The sequence below is a fragment of the Balaenoptera musculus genome, chromosome 5 (assembly GCF_009873245.2).
Source record: "Balaenoptera musculus isolate JJ_BM4_2016_0621 chromosome 5, mBalMus1.pri.v3, whole genome shotgun sequence".
NCBI lineage: Eukaryota > Metazoa > Chordata > Mammalia > Artiodactyla > Balaenopteridae > Balaenoptera > Balaenoptera musculus.
The window spans coordinates 39,594,466-39,612,345 of NC_045789.1; the positions used below are offsets into that span (position 1 = coordinate 39,594,466).

Here is a 17,880-nt window from a genome sequence, read left to right on the forward strand (position 1 = left end):
CTACTAAAAGTCATACTCAAAGTTCCCTAACATCATTCAGATTTTTATTCAAGGAGTAACGAGCTGATTCCTAACAAATGTACCCTCCCACCACACCCCGTACACTTAATTTGACATTTCAAACTTCCTATTTCATAAACATTAACAATAAAAATTTTATTGAAGTCCAGGTACATGTAGGGTACTTTTTTAGACACTGGGGAAGTAAACGTTATTAGGAAAACTCTGCAACGATTATAAGTAATAGCACTAAGGAGTGGAAAACAACCTGTGCCCAAAAAGTAGTGTTCTTTCATTTAACTAATGCTTACTGAGCATCTCTCGTTGCCAGGCACAGTGGTAAGTGTTAGAAATACAAAGATAAACAAGCAGACTTAGTCCTTGACTTCATTGAGCTTACTTACATTCCAGTGTTGGTGAGACATGATTTTTTTTAAAAAAGGCTGCAATATCAAGTAAATAAATAAATGTCTAAATAAGTAGAGATTGTAGTAAGTGCTACGAAGAAAGCAAATAGGGTTTTGTGATAGAAAATAACGGGGTGGTAGCCTATACTATTTAGGGTGGGTAATAAATGCCTCTCTGAAGTTTAAGCTGAGACCTGAAAGAACAGCCAGCCAGCCAAGGAAAACAGGCCTCTGGAAGGAGAGGTGGATCTAAGTATAGGGAGCCTAAATTTTAAAAAACCCTGGTGGTGTATGTAGAAGTCACTGGGAGGCCAAAGTGGCTAGAACATATGTCATGGGGACAGTGGCCCAAGATAAGGTTAGAGATGGACCTTGTCACGTTGAGTCTACAGGTCATGGTAGGGAATGTGGACCATTCCAAGCAGGGGAGAGACAGGATCTGTTCCCAGCAGGAATCTCTGTTGGATCCTTGGATCCTTGTTCTAAGCAGGGAACAGGGACCAAACAGTATCTGTTTGTTTAAACAACTGTTTTGTGGAGAATGTGTTTGAGTGGAAAAGAGATATTTTAGGAGACCCTTGCAGTACTTCAAGTGATGGTGGCTTGTGCCATAGTGAGAGCAATAAACATGAAGATACGTCAAAAGATGTGAAACGTATTTTGGGAGTAGAACTGATAAGACTGCACATGAATTGAATGTGAGAAATGAGGAAAAATGGGACCCCGACAAATATTAGATGAATGGTGTTGCCACTTACTGAGCTAGGAAAGGATGGAAAAGGAAGTGGTGGTGGCAGAGGAGTGCATATAGAGTTGCATTTTGGACAGTTTAAGTCTGAGACACATAGTAACCATGAGTAGGTTATCTGAGTCCATATATCAAGGGAGAGAGCTGGGGCAGGAATTCAGAAGAGGTTAGCCCTGGTGGAAGAGCTGAAACTCTAGCTGGGAATTTAAGGAACAGTTGGACTTCGAGAATTAAGAAAGAGGAAGCCAAAGGTACTTAGAACTACGTGTTGATCTAATTGTGGAATAAAAAATGCTTAGCTGCAGTAGAGATTTCTTGTAGGAATGTACTGAAAGAAAAAAATGTTGGAGAAATAAGTAGGAGCCAGATTAAGAGAACTTTTAAATTCAAGCTTATGATTTTTTTTTTTTTTTTGCCTAATTTTAGGGAGCCATCAAGGGTAACTGAGTAGAGATGTGGAGCGGGAGGTGTTGTGCGAGTGAAGGGTATCATTAAAACAACGATGATTATTCGCGTATAATTTGGGGAGTAGAGGAAACCTCAGGCTGATGTGGAGATCTCTCGGGACAGCATTTCAATAATTGTGGTGTTAATGGATGAATGTGTGGGCTAAGTTGATGGGCACAGAAACAGAAAGGAAGAGAAGGGTAAAGTAACATAAAAAATATTTGGTGCCTGAGACATCAAGGGGGGGGAGGGGAAATAGAGGAAATAATCTGGTAAATACCATTCATGCTTTCTTCCTTCCTTAACTAACCAGTATACATTGGCAATGTGCCTAAGCTGTGCACACCACATATGCCTTGCTTCACGCTTCGCTTCCTCTGGAATGGCTGGCACGGATCTACAAAGCAAGAGTGGGAGGCATCAGGACAAAACTGGTGATCGCTGGGCCAGAGAAGTTCCAGCATAGAAATAAGGAATGCTGAAGGATAAGAGTAACATCTGCAGAAGCTCTATTTTGAGTAAAGAAACTTTCACAGTGACGCGGGTTATATAGCCCCCACAGCATAGCATCTAATCTTTTCCTGTCCTACTTCACATAATACCTTTTCTTTTACAGGGAAGGGGATGATCACCAAAATGTAAATCTTGCAAAAGTACACCAAATAAATAATGGGAAAAATATTGTCACCAGCAAGAGCTAGCTGAATGACAAGACAGATTCATAGTCGGTTTTATGTTTAATTTTGACATTTTTATTTTTGTTAGGTTGTTAAAACAGTATCTGGCCCGAGGCAATTCTTTCTCATTTTGTGCTCTGGGTTTACCATCCACAAAAGGAAATCACCTAATCTAATGACGTGGGAGAGAGTTGTGTTTGAGTGCGTGTGTGTGCACGCAGAATGATATGTATTCTTATAAGAAAACAAGAAAATATAGAGGAATAAAATAGATATGAAATACTGACAAATGGGTCTGAGCAAAACAATATTAAACATAATGCATTCCTTCCAAAGCATTTTATTCAAACTAGCAAGGAAAGATTTAATAATATTAATAAGCAACCTGCTCACAAAATATGATGAGTAGGAAGAGTGACACTCATGATTCCTTTTAATAACAAATGAAAAGATAAGATGGATGTCAGCAATTGCCTTCCATAATGCCCACCTTCATTCCACTGGTGATTGACAAATTATTTTGTATTGCACCTAGGGTACAATATTAAATCCACTCCTAATCATTCATCACTTTATGGTTGTCCAGTCCTCAGGAACTCCAGTTATGTTTGATGTTTACTTTCCTATAGTAATTGGTGCTTCATTCAAAGTGAAGTCATCTATTCTAAGCCAGCCTTGGGTTTTGCAGAGACACATGAAATAAAAACCTCCAGTCCATTCGGACTATTATGCTGGTGATTCAACCATAATGGATCCTGCAATAAATGGTTGAAGAGCTGTCCCTGGCTAAGGGGGCTGACAAGTTTAATATTAAACCACAATGAAGAAATGTCCCAAAAATATCATGTGTACTTAATAGCTGGTTTTTGGGGAGACCATCTCTGTAAATTGCAGTTCCCTCTTGGCATCTTCCAGGTTTTCATAAGTCAATGTACCCTCACAGGGCATCATATTTCAACAAGTCACCATGCTTCCCCCTACCTCTCGACACACTTGCTTTTTATATTCTCCATAGTTAGCACCTTGTCCTGTAATTCATCTTCCATGCCTCATTCAGTCTAAATCTCGACTTCTTGGCCCTGTTTCTGCCATATTAAAATACTTCCCACGGCAAGCTCATGTTTAAAAAGAAAATCAATTGTTCTGATTCATCTGACATGAGCTTCTGGGTGTTTTTATAATTTATTGTTTACTCTCAAGTCAATACCTCTATGATACCATCATTAAATATTAAAGGCTGCTTAAGGGCACTATGCTTATCAGAAAGCTTTGCCCAGTTAATATCAGGCAGAATGACACTCTCCCTCTAGGGAGAAAGCTTGACTTTTTTAAAACTGCAAGCTCTGAAACTTGGGTTTACCACTTTGATATGGTGGTAAAGAGACTAAAAGATAACTAGGGGAGTTCAAAAGGAGGGCTGTCCTCCTTGCTCCCTCTTCCTGTTTGCTGCAAAAATGGCCTCATTAGTAAGCCAAGGCTCTTAAATGAAATGGAAAGCTAGAACTCCAGGGTACAGTAAGCTAGGAGAATCTGTCAGTTAAAATAGTCCATGTATCAATATATATGAACCCGCCTTCTGTAAAGTTTAGACACATGTAGTGCTGGCCCGGAAACTTCACTCGCCACCACAACCTTAGCTCTTAGCATGGGTCTGTGGAGATGCTAAGACCTAAATCTCACATTAAATATCTGGAGAGAAAAAACCACATGGAACTACACTTCCTAGCTATAAAGAGAGAATATTTCAGCAGTTAGGCTGTAAAGTTCATCATGAATTTAAACAATTTACTCTTATTTCTAAAATATCCTGGCACTTAGCAAGGACTTTTATTTTTATCTGCCAAGATTATCTATTGTTCTATGACCATTTTCCATCTTTGTCCCTAAGTGAACATTCTTTAAGTAAATCTCTTTAAGGTTCTGATGTCAAAAGTTTATGAAATAACTCTCAAGGGATGTCTGAGGGAATGTCCAGTCTTTCATAGCTCATGGCTGAGGAACTGACCAAAGACCAAGAACAAGCTGTTCTCAATTAGAGCATAAAGCACAAGGGGATCATGTGTGAGTGCGTGTGTATGCGTGCGTGTGTGTGTGTTTGCAAGCGCACAATGAGGTAGGTGTCAGATCTCCACCCCTCATTTTTTTCCCGATGGCAGGAGGTCAAACTATGTTTTAATGACCACAAAGGCCTGCAGTAACATGTGAAAGAAGGAAAAAGCTTTCCCTAAGACCTCAAAGTGAGTGGTAGCAGAGGCTATGAATTTATGGATTGCTTGTATGACTTGAGACTCATTCTTTTTGGTGTAAAAGACTCTTTAATATCTGGTATCTATACATTTCTTTAGATTCATTCATTTTTTATTTTCACCAGCTGCACCCCTTTCACTCTCTCCAGGTAAAAGAAACTCTTCCAGGTCCCTTCAGACCCTCAAGGCACTATGCCAACTACTGTTTCTACAAAGGTCTCCTTTCTGCCTGGAATGCCGGCTTTTCCCATTCCTGGTTAATTCCTTCTTTTCCATGACATTGTTTCTTGGAATCACCCTGTCCACAGAGGCAAAACCAACCGGGGAGCCGTAACAGACCAGATATCGTTTTATTTTCATGTTTTTGCATGAATTGCTCTGTGTTAAGTTATTGAACTCCCTCTGCATGAACACCGCTTAGCTGCACAAAGCATTTACTCATTTTCAGGCAAATGCTACTGCAGCGAAGGGTCAGAAAATGAAAATATTGATCTGATTACCACCAGGCACCATTTACTGGTATCCTGTTATTGAAAAAGTGAGGAATTTCAAAACGAAGTGGTAGAAAACATCATTATGAATAATAAACTGGCTTAAATAAATAGTAAAGGAATATCAATTGAGTAAAATACCATATGCAGGCATTGGTCATCTAATATGAGTTCAGGGGTCTGAAGACAAACTAATGTACCCCTGTTGCCTTGCTCTTGTTTCATAAATGTTAAAGTTGTCTCCCTTGCTCCCCAAAGCTTAGTCAGTGCTTTGTGCAGCAGGCATTTAATAATATTTATTGAATGTTACGTGAATGAATGTCTAATTGAAGAGGGACATGTTTCTATGTGTCTGTTCTATTTATTCTATATTTCTCACAACTCTTGTTGTAAGGAGGAACTTATTTTGTGGTAGGTGCTGAAGAAAAAGTTAAAAGTAATATTGGTTCCACTTAAAGCTCTTGATTTCAAGCAAAGGAGATTTTTTAAAATGACTAATTTAATCAAAAGGATAATTATTAGAATATGTTATGAGCTCAGAATCAATGGGAGGCTACGGATCAGCTTTCAGAGCTTCAGAGGGCTAGAAAAGTAATTAAATAAAAATAAAAAGCAGAGATCCAGAGTCGTAGTACTCAGCCTACCACAGTAGCCAGCTTCTATGGCGTCCTCTGCAATCACTGTTCAAATGTGAACTTTCCAACTGTTTCTCTCTATCCTGTGTATCTTACAACTGAGAGAAAGCACCAAATTGGTCAAAATAAATCCATGTGTCTACTCTCTGTCTCTACTGGACTGAGGCAATAAGGATCTAATGCCTTTTGCTTCTTTAAGAAAAGGTGTAAACCTAGAATTTTCCTACCACTAAAACTGCACAGAGATAATTTCTGAATAGGAAATGAAGCATTACAAAGGAGAGTAAATGGATTCTAGGAAATATATATACATATATAATAACATATATATGTAATAACTGATCATGATGATAAATTTGAATCTATAACCCATACTTTTCTTATTCTTAAATGAACAAACAGTGAGAAATGGAGTATATGCAATGCATTCCAATGTTTCCAGAGAGGGAGTATTCTATTCCAATACTCTTATTCTGGTAATCTCACTTGTTACATTATGCATTTACTTTGTATTCATGACAGGCTTTTTTTTTCTTGTAGTTTGTGAAATGAAAGTAAATATTTATGAAATCACCTTTTTTCTGCTTTCCTCACAGCCTTGAAATATCAAGGAAGCTTGTTCTTGCTAATGGCTTTTGCTCATTACCCTGTACTAGTAAATTCCTGAAGAGCAGAAAGTTTGCTCTGCTCACTACTGTATCCTCAGTGTCTAGAACAGAGACCAGCACAAATGCTCAATAAATACCTGTTGAATGTTGATTTCTTAAACATGTTCATTCCAGAATGCTAATTGAGCCATTGCTTATAATAGCACAACAGAAATGGGAACAATCTATGTATCCAGCAAAGGGGGAATAATAAATATTTTTTGATGTATCTAAATCTATGAGATGTGCATGATATGTTAAATTTTAAAAAGTAAATTGCCAAAAGAAGTACAGTATAATCATATTTTTTGAAATATTATGAGTATACATAAAAGCAATCATAGAAAAATGTACTAAAATGTTAAGAGAGCTTAGTATTAAGAGTAGGTTTGGGGCTTCCCTGGTGGCGCAGTGGTTGAGAGTCTGCCTGCTAATGCGGGGGACACGGGTTCGAGCCCTGGTCTGGAAGATCCACATGCCGCGGAGCAACTAGGCCCGTGAGCCACACTACTGAGCCTGCGCGGTCTGGAGCCTGTGCCCCGCAACGGGAGGGGCCCGCGATAGTGAAAGGCCCGCGCACCGCGATGAAGAGCGGGTCCCCGCACCGCGACGAAGAGTGGCCCCACTTGCCGCAACTAGAGAAAGCCCTCGCACGAACCGAAAGACCCAGCACAGCCAAAAATAATAAATAAATAAACCACCTGGAATAAATTGTCAAAATACATAAACATGCTTTAAAAGAGTAGGTTTGGAAGGGAAGAACAAGAAAGATACTTTCACTTCTCATTTTACATAATTTCTTAAAAAAAAACCTTTTATTATTACAAAAGCATGACACATGCATTGTAAAAAGTAAGTGCTGATAAGCAAGACTAAAAAAATTAAAACATCAGATCTTTATCTCTGTATATCTATCTATATCTATCTACATAAGGATGTTTTCTAACCAAAATGAGATCCTTCTATACATACGGTTTTTCTAGTAAATAATACCTTTATTTTCATTTCAATAAATTTTCTAATACATAGACATATTTGTAAATTAGAACTCAACAAAATTAAACTTTTGTTCTTAGAAAGACATGGTTAAGTAAACAAAAAGGCAAGCTCCATATTGAGAGAAAATATTCACAATACATACATCTATCTAAAAAAAGACTTCTATCCATAATATATAAAGAATTTGTACAACACATTAATGAGGAGATAATAAGCTCCTTCAAATAAATTAGGAAAATATGTGAACAGTAAACAAAAGAAGATATATGAAAGGCCAGAAAGTTCATAACCAGATACTTAATGTTATTAGTCATCAGAGAAAATCAGATTAAAACCACAATGAAATTCCACTAAGTACCCACTAGAATAACCAAAATTTTTAAAAATAAACTGACATTACCGAGTGGTAGCAAAGATGTGAAACAACTGGAACTCTCATATATACTAGTGAGAATATAAAATGGTGCAAATCATTTGGAAAACACTTGCTCAATTTCTCACACAGTTAAAAATACACTTAGCAAATTACTCAGCCATTCCACTCCTAGGTTTCACTCAAGAGAAACCTAAACACATGTCCAAAAGAGAATTGTGCGTGAATAGCACATCACTTCTAGAGGCCAACTTCAAAGCCAGGCTGAGGGAATGGGGAACTTCTCAGCATCCTACTTTTCTACACGGAGTATAAACATCATGGGAATCTCAGATTCTTCAGGTAGGCTATTAGACTCTGTCTAATTAAGCTGATTCTATATTTGATCACTCTCACTCAAATATAGGATCAGTATGTCTAGGCTTAATTTCACAGAGCCTTTTTCCTGTGTACCCTAGTCAAGTTTGGTTCCAACATTTCAGGTTTAGATTTTCTGTGGTTTAGAGAAGAGTAGATTTAGAGTCTGAAGAACTTAGTTGGTCTTTGGCTCAGTGTCTCACACATTCTTACATACACACATGTATGCACAAATAATGTTTGATCACATTGGGCTAATAATTTAATACAAACAAACTCACAGAGCTACTGTGAATATTTCATGAGATGGCACATAGAAAATTGTTTTTCAAAATGGAAAGAGGTCCACCAATATTAGATATTAGTTGCAATCCTCAGGAGTGATAGTGGTAGGCTTCACACAAAGGAGAGGACACCTGGTCACGTGGTACTACTGCTATAAGAACAAAACAAAGTTAACATAAAGCTAGGACCTTGAAAAGCATAATGTCCGGTAAATAGTCCCTTGTTCTGAGGGCAACCCCAGAACTTTAAAGGTATGAAGTGTTGTTGTTGTTTTTCTCTTAGAAATGCTGCCTGTTAGGTGCTGGATCTAATGATGAGCATGGCTGAGTATCTGTTTCCTATATTGTGAAGTCATCCCTGAAAATACCATATCAAGTGGCAGGACTCCAGGGACCAAGTGCATATGAGATATCTGAGCTCACTCACTGGCTCAGCATAAACACCAGTTCCACTTTGGACCTGGTGGAAGAAACCCAGTCACTGAACTACAAGTCTTCTGGGCTTTGTAGGCTAAAGGAAAAGAGAGAAATAAAGGAGCAAGAAATGAATGGATTTATGTAATTTTGGAACTTTCCACAGGGAGCCTTGAAGACTTAGAGATAATGTTTTATAACACCTTCATTTTATAAGTAAAGTGGGAAAGTTGGGAAAAGGGAAGAAATAATTTCCCCAAGACAAAGCTGACCAATATGTTACTCTTAGAACTTTCCTCCTTATCATAATTTTTTTTTTTTTTTTTTTTGCTGAATTTACACCAGCTAACAACACACCAGAACCATTATCTACAAAGGCCCTTGAGTCTAAATTGTGTTTATAAGTCTTTAGTCCATAGGAATGTAATTTTCTAGTTTTTCAATTTTGTAAATTCAAAATGCCACTTGTCAAGTGTGTTGAAAATGTTGACCATTATATGTTGCCTCTGAGATTTCAGTTCATGTAGACAGGATTTCTGCAGCAGTTGTCATTTCATGTCATTGTCTTCCTGTATATAAATATACAATTTGGATATTTTGTATCTCATATGAACAAACTGACAAATGTGAGACATTTCATTGGTCAGTCCACGTTTTTCTGATTTGGAGTATAGACCTGGACATAGCAGATTTGCCTCACTGCAGAGACAGTGTGGTGAACTGGGAGAAAAGTTATAGAACATAGATGAGGCTACCAGCTCTGCCGTTTACTAACTATGTAATCATGTATAACATACCTAGATTCACTTATTGTGAGATGTCTTCATCTGAAAAACAAACATAATTCTTCTGCAGCATTGAGATACATTAAACTACTAAACCTGCAACTTGAGGGATGGGTGATTGGGTCCTTGGCAGTGTGACCCACCAAATACCACCATATCCTGAACCCTAAGCTCTAATGCTGTGAATAAACAGATCATCACTTCCTTAGCCAATGAGGACGCTACGTGTGCCCTAATCTTTGACCTCGTCTGCCCCCTAAACAGGTTTCCTTGCAGTTCCTCCAGTAGGCCAAGTACAGTCTCACATCTGAACCTATCCATCTGCCATTTCCCCTGTTTGGACAGCTCAATACACAGCAACCTCCCTTAGGCTTTGGCTCACAATTTGCCTCAGAGAGGTGTATCTTGATAATCCTACATAAAATAGTACCCTGCTCCACCCACTCTGTGATCTTTTTCTCTGCCTCTGCTATATCTTTCTTTATAGCCCTTGCTGCCTGGCATGCTTTACATTTATCTTATTAAGCATTGTTTATACATACAATATACTGTAATTATATATCTTCTGGTAGCTATAATGTAAGATTATTGAGGACAAAGAGTTTGTCAGTTTGATTCACTGCGATATTCCCAGTTCTCAGAATAGTACTTATCACATAATACAAATGAACAGATATTTGTTAAATGAATGAAAAAATAAGTCAGGCAAATTTTCTGGGGATTCAAAATAATCAGATGATACTTTACTTTAATCTTTCTTATTAGATATTTATTGCAGATCAAGTGAAGAATAAAATCTAGATATTGAAGTATTATATTGTTATAAAAATTTACTGGTGGAAGTCTTTGCATGTACTCCGAAAGTTTTAGTAGAAATATGATATCTAGAAATTCCCAACATAGTTCATAAATGGATGTACCCTCAAAATTCCCCCTTTTGTTTCTAGAACCAGCTGGCATCTAAGATCTTTCGAAAGAATGTATGGATTTAGATTGACTTTGGCTGAATTATATTCTAGCCTTTGTAAGCTACGAAATGGTGGTAAAACTATTGTAAATCTTGCTGTGATATCTTATCCTGAAACATAAATAATGAAAATAATGAAATAGTTCTAAAGGTGGTCCTTTGACTGAAAGGTAGCTTTCTATTTAACTATATTTCAGATATCAAACTGTACAAATCTGTTTGCTTATTGCTTTTCCTAATTAAAAGGCCAGAAATCAGTTTTTCTGAGACCCACAGCGTGGTAATAAATACAGTATTGGAATCCTGACAAATTATGTTTATGCAAGGTAACAGGGTGGAGTGAAAGTTGGTTAATAGCCACCCTGTGATATGTGAGAATGAACTCATTACCATTAAGTGGTAATTAATTGATTGTTTTATTGTTATTCCAATAGGAAATGTAAAAGTGTTGACTTCAAAGAAGCACTTCCCCAATCCTAATGATGACTTATGCTGTACTGTCTGACTCATTCTACAGGAGAAGCAAAAGGTAAGATATTAAAGTAGTATCTCTCAACAAAAAGCATCATTAATCAAAAATCCTGACCTGTGAGGGTGAAATGGGGTTCCCCATCCTCTTAACTCACAGAGAGCAGGGCAGAGGGTGAAGACAAGTTGCTGTAAGAAGGCAGCTTTGTGATTTTTTGCCTTCTAGCAATGTCAATGACATTCCATGAAAAAAGGAAATAATAACCAGAAATATAAAAAGATCCTATTTTTTTACTTTAAAAAGTGTAATCACCAATAAATCTTTACATATTCTTAGTAGCTAAATAAACCTTTCTAATGACTTTGAAATTTTTGCTGTTTAGAAAAAACGAGTACTAGTGTAACCCTCCCAATACCCACCAACGGAAAATGTTGTTTTTTTACTTAATTTTTAACTCTATTAATGTAAGTGGGAGCTTTCAATTCACAATTCAGCATTTATTATTTATTTAACTTACAAGGTTGTGCTGCTACTTCTCCCTGAATGAGGTGGATGCTGATGAGAAATACTGCTATGTCTTAAGCGTGTTTAAGCAAAACTTGTATTGAAAGGAGAGGGAATATTAAAAGTAGAGAAAAATCCTAAGGAAGCAAATGCAAATATTGTATTTAAGTTTCAAAATATGTACACAGATATACAGTAATGCATTACATGAATGTATACATTAATGTTTCTATAGTTTGAGAGGAAGACAGACTTGAGTTAGAATGGGACCCTGCCACTGACTAGCCATGTGACTTTAACCAGCTGCTTGATATCTATTGATCTTAGTTTTTTAAATCTTAATGTGCTAAGTTCAATATATATGTAATCTAATAAAATGGAATGTTTTGCTCTGCCTTTAAAGACCACTATCAGTACACACATCCCCTACTCTACCCTGCTCAGGCACAACTTGCACAACACTTGCACACACATGTTTGCACACTCGTGTGCACATGTGTACACTCACATACATATCTTATGTCCATTGTAGGAATGCAAAACAATGTAGAACAATTTTTATCCTGAAAACAACTGAAGTTTACTCTAATTACAGTTGCATATTTTGTTAAAAATGTTTCCCCTGAGTATTAACAAAAATCACAAGAAAAATGTTGACTCATGAGAAAGGTTTAGATTTGAATGAACAAACTTTCCATAAAAATGTCTCTCCATGAATATACACAAATTTGTATTGGTGAAAAATTATCTTAAAATATAACGTTATATATAAAGAATCATTATTTCTTTTCTTATTCTTATTATACACCAATCTCTAAATTCATATTTATCCCATCAGCTGGAATTAATAGTCAAGCAATATTGGTATTCTTTGGTTTAAATTTTTTTTTTTTTAGCCATGTGTTAGCCACTTTAATATAAAATGTGATCAAAAGTCAAAATACAAGAGTTCAAAAAGGCATAGAAAAACCTTTTATCTTCAATTTTATTACAAGTTTTAAATTCTGGGAATAGTTTTTTAAAAAAAAATTTACATGCTAATTTCAGCCCAGGGCTAATTTTTTTACAACCAAACTAAGAATTACTACAAGGGAACATCAATGCAACAAACAAGTAAAATTTGCAAACCCAAGTCACAAACTTGCTAACAAAGTTAATAATCATGGTAATGGACAGCACCAAAGAGCAACTGATGCCTCAGTTAAATTTGAAAGAAACACTGCTTTCTCTAGGGCAGAGAAACATGCAAACAATTCTGCTTCAAGAAATTTGCATAGAAATAGAAAATGCTAGAGACTTTACCACAAATGAAATTGCAAAGCCTTAGTATATTAAATTCAACCCAAGGAGCACCAAATGTTAAATTGGAGCCAAGGTACGACTCAAAACATTTAATTTCCAGCTGTGCAACTAGCAAGAGCACAAGAATTTCAGGTGTGGAAATGAGCCCTAGGCAAGCTCTTGAGAAACATGAATTTGATACAATGTAATCTTAAGACAATGCAGACAGTCCTGTAGAATTCAGATTTTAGGAGGGCACCATAAGGCATCAGGGTCTCTTCTCAAAGTCACTCTTGATATTCTGTCAGCAACAATCACATTTTTACGATCTCATTGATGACCTTTCACAGATCTCTAGCCTCTACACATATGGCAGCAGAGCCCCCAGTATCGTGGGAACCCCTTTCAGTTTGGCCCTGCTTAACGTGTCAGTTTGTAGAATGACTTTTAAGCCCAGCCATGGCCTAAATGGTGTGAAAGGGACTACTCTCTGGGCATCTCAACACTTCTCTTCAGCCTGAGCTGTCTCCCAGGCCCCTCTCCTTCACACCTGCCCCCGTGGTAAGACTCCAGAACTCTGGGATTCTGATCCTGACCCCAGGGAACCTCACCGACACCCACCTTTGGAAGCTCCACTATTCCTCATCTCCAGCTCCCCCTGGTGGGGTTCAAAGGGACAGTTTGGTGCAAAGACTTGTAGAAACAATGATTATTTACAAATTCATATTTTGTAGACCTTTCCTTAATTGAACACCTGTGACTTTTACAGTCGCTCTCCAGACCCTTTCCTGAGGGGTAGTAGAATATGCAGCGACACAGAAGGACCACGTTTTAGTTCTACAGGAAGAAAAAGGATTAACATAGATAGTAACTGTGTACGTCGAGTAATTTGTAATCAGAAAATGAAAAGACAAATGCCCCAGAAGCCTGCATTTTATCGACATTGCCACTTTCCCAAAAAGAGAACCTCATAAACAAGTCACTGGATCTGCTTTCAGTGAATTAGGAGGTCCTACATTTGTATTCCTCAGTCTTTGAGAAAAGTATCAGATGAAACTGACTCACCCCTTTTTGTGTAAAATAGTGACTAACTGAACTCACATCTCCACGCCCTCATCCACCTGCTCAATGTCAAACAGTAGTCAGTTCCCTTGAAGGAGCCTTATCCTTCTATTTTGGTATTTCTACCACAAGAATTGAAATTGTCAAGCAGAAAAAAGTTTAATTACAAATAAGTGAGTGGCAGCCCAAGTGAAGCCCTTTCATTGTGATTTCCAATGTTCTGTTCAATCCACGCGGCAGAGATACAAGGAAACCCACCATTTTGTTTCCTAAATTTTATTTAAGAATTCATACAAAATACCCTAGATAACTGAGTCTCAATCCTCATCTTCCTCCTCTTCTTCATCTTGATTAATCTGGAAGTAACGTAATTCGTAACTTTCTTTGCTGTTAGCAACTACGCATAACCAATCACGGAGATTCTTCTTCTTCAAATATTTTTTTGTGAGATATTTCAAATACCTTTTGGAAAAAGGCACCTCGGAAGTTACAGTGATCTTGCTTTTGCTTCTTTCAGTTGTTACAACACCTCCTCCGAGATTCCCAGCTTTTCCATTCACTTTGATTCTTTCCTTAAGAAACTGCTCAAAATTGGCAGCATCCATGATTCCATCTTCTACAGGATGGGTAGAGTCAAGAGTAAACTTCAGGACCTGCTTCTTTTTTTTGCCCCCCTTCACCACAAGCTTGTTCACTGGTGCCATTGCCGCCCTTTGGTTTAAATTTGATTATTTTATTAGCTAAGAAATTGCAAGTTATTCAGAGAATGATTAAAAACCACCAACTGCCTTCTGATCTACAATGGATGAGTAAAAAGACTTCAAGTCCAAATTTATGAATCTACTATCAAATTTTTCTTATCATGAGTCCCCTTTGGATCTTCTGTTATTTGCATCTTGAATTTGGGTATTAGCTCTGCCACTTACTAGCGATTTAACTTTTCCTTACCTATAAATCACAGATAATAATAGAACAAAGAACTAGAATGCAGGTTTCCTGACAAATGGTGCAGTTTTAATTCTGTTCATCTTCTTTTATGTTACGAGACAAACAGAGAAAATAAAAGAGCTATCTGACTAATCTAGCATTTTAATGGCAGTATTTAACCTAAATAGAAAATCTTACTGTACCATCAATCTAATCTTCTAAAAACTTAAAGGCAGTCACAAAAATTCTAATAGCAACTTGCATATTCGACTCAATAATGACAAATTTATCACTTTGTCCATGAGTTGATTTCTTACGGATACTTACAAGAAAAAAGTCTAGTATACTTTTAACCCTATGTATTTTAATTTTTTCATACATTTAAAATTTCTTACTTTGGTACATAATATTCATCCCTTCCACAATTTTCCATTTTTACCTTAGTAATAAGGAAGAAATATGAAAAATTATAAAGGACAAGAACAAAAAGGGAAATAAAAGACACCAGAAGCTTTTGAGTCAATTATGGATGAGGAAAAAACTGGAGGTTGTTTATAAATAAATATTTGTTGATTATACAATTTTGAAATATCTTAATGTGAAATGTGGTATTTCTTAATGTGAAATTTTTTATTTTTACTGCTAACTCCAATTGGTCAACAATGAGTATATTTAGCATTATCAAGAGCAGTCAATGGCCACAGAAAACAAATTTACGGTTACCAAAGGGGAAAGAAGGGGGAAGGGATAAATTAGCAGATTGGGATTAGCAGATACAAACTACTGCATATAAAATAGATAAACAACAAGGTCCTACTGTTTAGCACAGGGAACTATATTCAATAACTTGTAATAAACCATAATGGAAATAACATGAAAAAGAGTATATATGTATAACAATCACTTTTCTGTACACCAGAAACTAACACAACATTGTAAATCAACTATACCTCAATTAAAAAAAAAAAAAAAAAAGCAGTCAGTGGCATGACCTGACTAAATTTGGAGTCAGAATCCCATTTACTACCTGTGGGTTTTTGGCTGGGTTATTTGACCTCCCTAAGTCTGTCTTCCATGTGTACATCAGGGGTATTGATACCACCCTACCAACCAGCTGGGAGGACCAAATGAGACAAGTTACACAATACACTTGGCACAGACACTCGCTCAATCAACATGAGCTCCCTTCCTCTTCCCCTGATGCCAGCTGGCTGGCAGACCACATTAAACAAAAAAGGAAGCTATGTTCTCCTTTTTCCAGACAGCTGGTAATCCAGACATCACAGGCCTTTTACAAACAATGTTGACTTATTTTTGCCACAGCTGATGTGTATATAACGTGCCTTGCCAGTTCTCCTCATGGGTTGAATTCATGACCGTGGAATAATTGACTTGTTTTTCTTTATTGCTTCTCATTTTATGGGACCCAGTTGAGGTAAAGTGGCAGTTTCATTATGTTTTGTACATTTCAAAGACCAGGAGGACTTCATTTATTGTCTTGTAATAACCACAACAAAAATGTTTTACATTGTTTACCATAGCTTTTGATGTATCTAATGTTAATCCTTCCCATCTGTGGATGCAGCCAGTGAGAAAAACAGGTTAAGTAACTTGCCTAGCGTCACCTGGGTAACAGGGACAGAGTCAGGATTTGAATCGAGAGGTCCTGACTCCAGAGCCTATGCTCTAAACTCATAGAAATTAAAGACAGCTTGAAGCACACATAGAGTGAAGACAGGCCTTAAACTCCCATCTATTTTCCACTGCACTTAACTGTGGGGTCAGGGTTGGGGGACAGAACACATCACAGAATACCTGAATGATGTTAATTATGCATTTATTGCAAAAGAGAAACTCTTGAAATTCCTCTTGAGGGGTACATGTGCATCTCCTCTTAATCACTCAAGTACAGTACCTATGGGACATACGTTCAACAGGTAACACATTTTTTATTATACCTAAAATATTCGGTAGTTTCAGAGACATATTCCTGCTCTCTCTGGTCTCTTTTACCTATGGGGAAAGGGCCACATAAACAGGCTTGGTGTAAATGCTTAGAATAGTGCTTGGTACACAGTGAGAATATATGTTATTATTATTATTTACAATCCAGAGGCTGCATAGCATAGTGTTTTGGGAGCCAGACTGCCTGAGTTCTGATTCCAAATGCACTCTTTACTAGTCAAGACCTTGGAGAAGTCATTATTTAACCTCTTTAGTTTCCTCATCTACGAAATGAGAATAATGGAACTTATCTTATTGGGTAACAATAAGAATTACCTGGAATAGTTTCTGGCTTATATAAGCCCCATACAGGTATTATATTTTACTACTGTTATCATCATTAATTGTATTTTACTATAGCAATAGTTTTATTTGTTCATTTTTGTTTGTTTTTATTAGAATTGTTTTCTTCAAAGGAAACTGGACACACAAGTCCAGTATACATACAGCAGATTTTATATTGTATGGCAATGTACATAAAGCCAACATTGGTTAAATGGTGTTGAGAATTTCTTCCTCTGGCCTCACCCTAGCACACCTATCTATAAAACACATTCAGGGAACATATTTCATTCAGCAGTGTTAAACAGGCCTAGGCACCAGCAAGATGCTCCTTGGCAGGCTATAAAATTGAATTGAAGGTTGATTAAGCAAGAACTTAAGAGCTCCTGGCCTCTTTGGTCGCAAGGCCAATTGAGTTTGGACCCACACTCTGCTATTTGATAGTTGGGGAAGTAATTCAATCCCTGTAACACTCAGTTGTTTCCTTTGCTGTGAGATGGAAATGACACTATGACCACTTCTTGGGGTTGTATTTGGGTAAATAAAAGTCTAGTGTAATTATTTTTATCATCTCAATGACGCACAAGCCCCAAATTATTGGTGTTCAAAGAATCTAAAGAGAGAAGTCTTCCATCACTACTTTCTCCTTGAAAAACTTGTCTTGAAAAGTGTGAAATTACATGAAATGATTGTTAAAGATAAAAATAACATCCTCTACTTTTATACCCATCTGGGAGAAATAGGATACTTTGTAATGCAGTATATTTGTTTAAAATAGGGTGCATCAGTAGTTGAGTTCAGAGTTTAAAAATCTACCCATACTTCCTATTTTAGTAAATAACATAATTTGGATATGTCAAAATTTGTACTGAAA

The 17,880-nt window shown here is 37.0% G+C and overlaps 2 protein-coding genes across 4 annotated transcripts in view; both read right to left on the reverse strand.

Moving 5' to 3' along the window:
• Positions 1-17,880, reverse strand: part of ARHGAP24 (Rho GTPase activating protein 24) — a 522,903-nt gene that overhangs the window by 141,791 nt on the left and 363,232 nt on the right. The window lies entirely within an intron of this gene.
• Positions 14,100-14,497, reverse strand: LOC118896089 (60S ribosomal protein L22-like). The gene has a single exon (XM_036853850.1). It carries the CDS (start codon positions 14,495-14,497, stop codon positions 14,111-14,113), a length of 387 nt encoding a protein of 128 aa, XP_036709745.1. The 3' UTR covers positions 14,100-14,110.

Bases quoted from the DNA above. Each gene is read 5' to 3' on its own strand.
- LOC118896089 (XM_036853850.1), bottom strand. From the start codon at position 14,497: ATGGCACCAGTGAACAAGCTTGTGGTGAAGGGGGGCAAAAAAAAGAAG.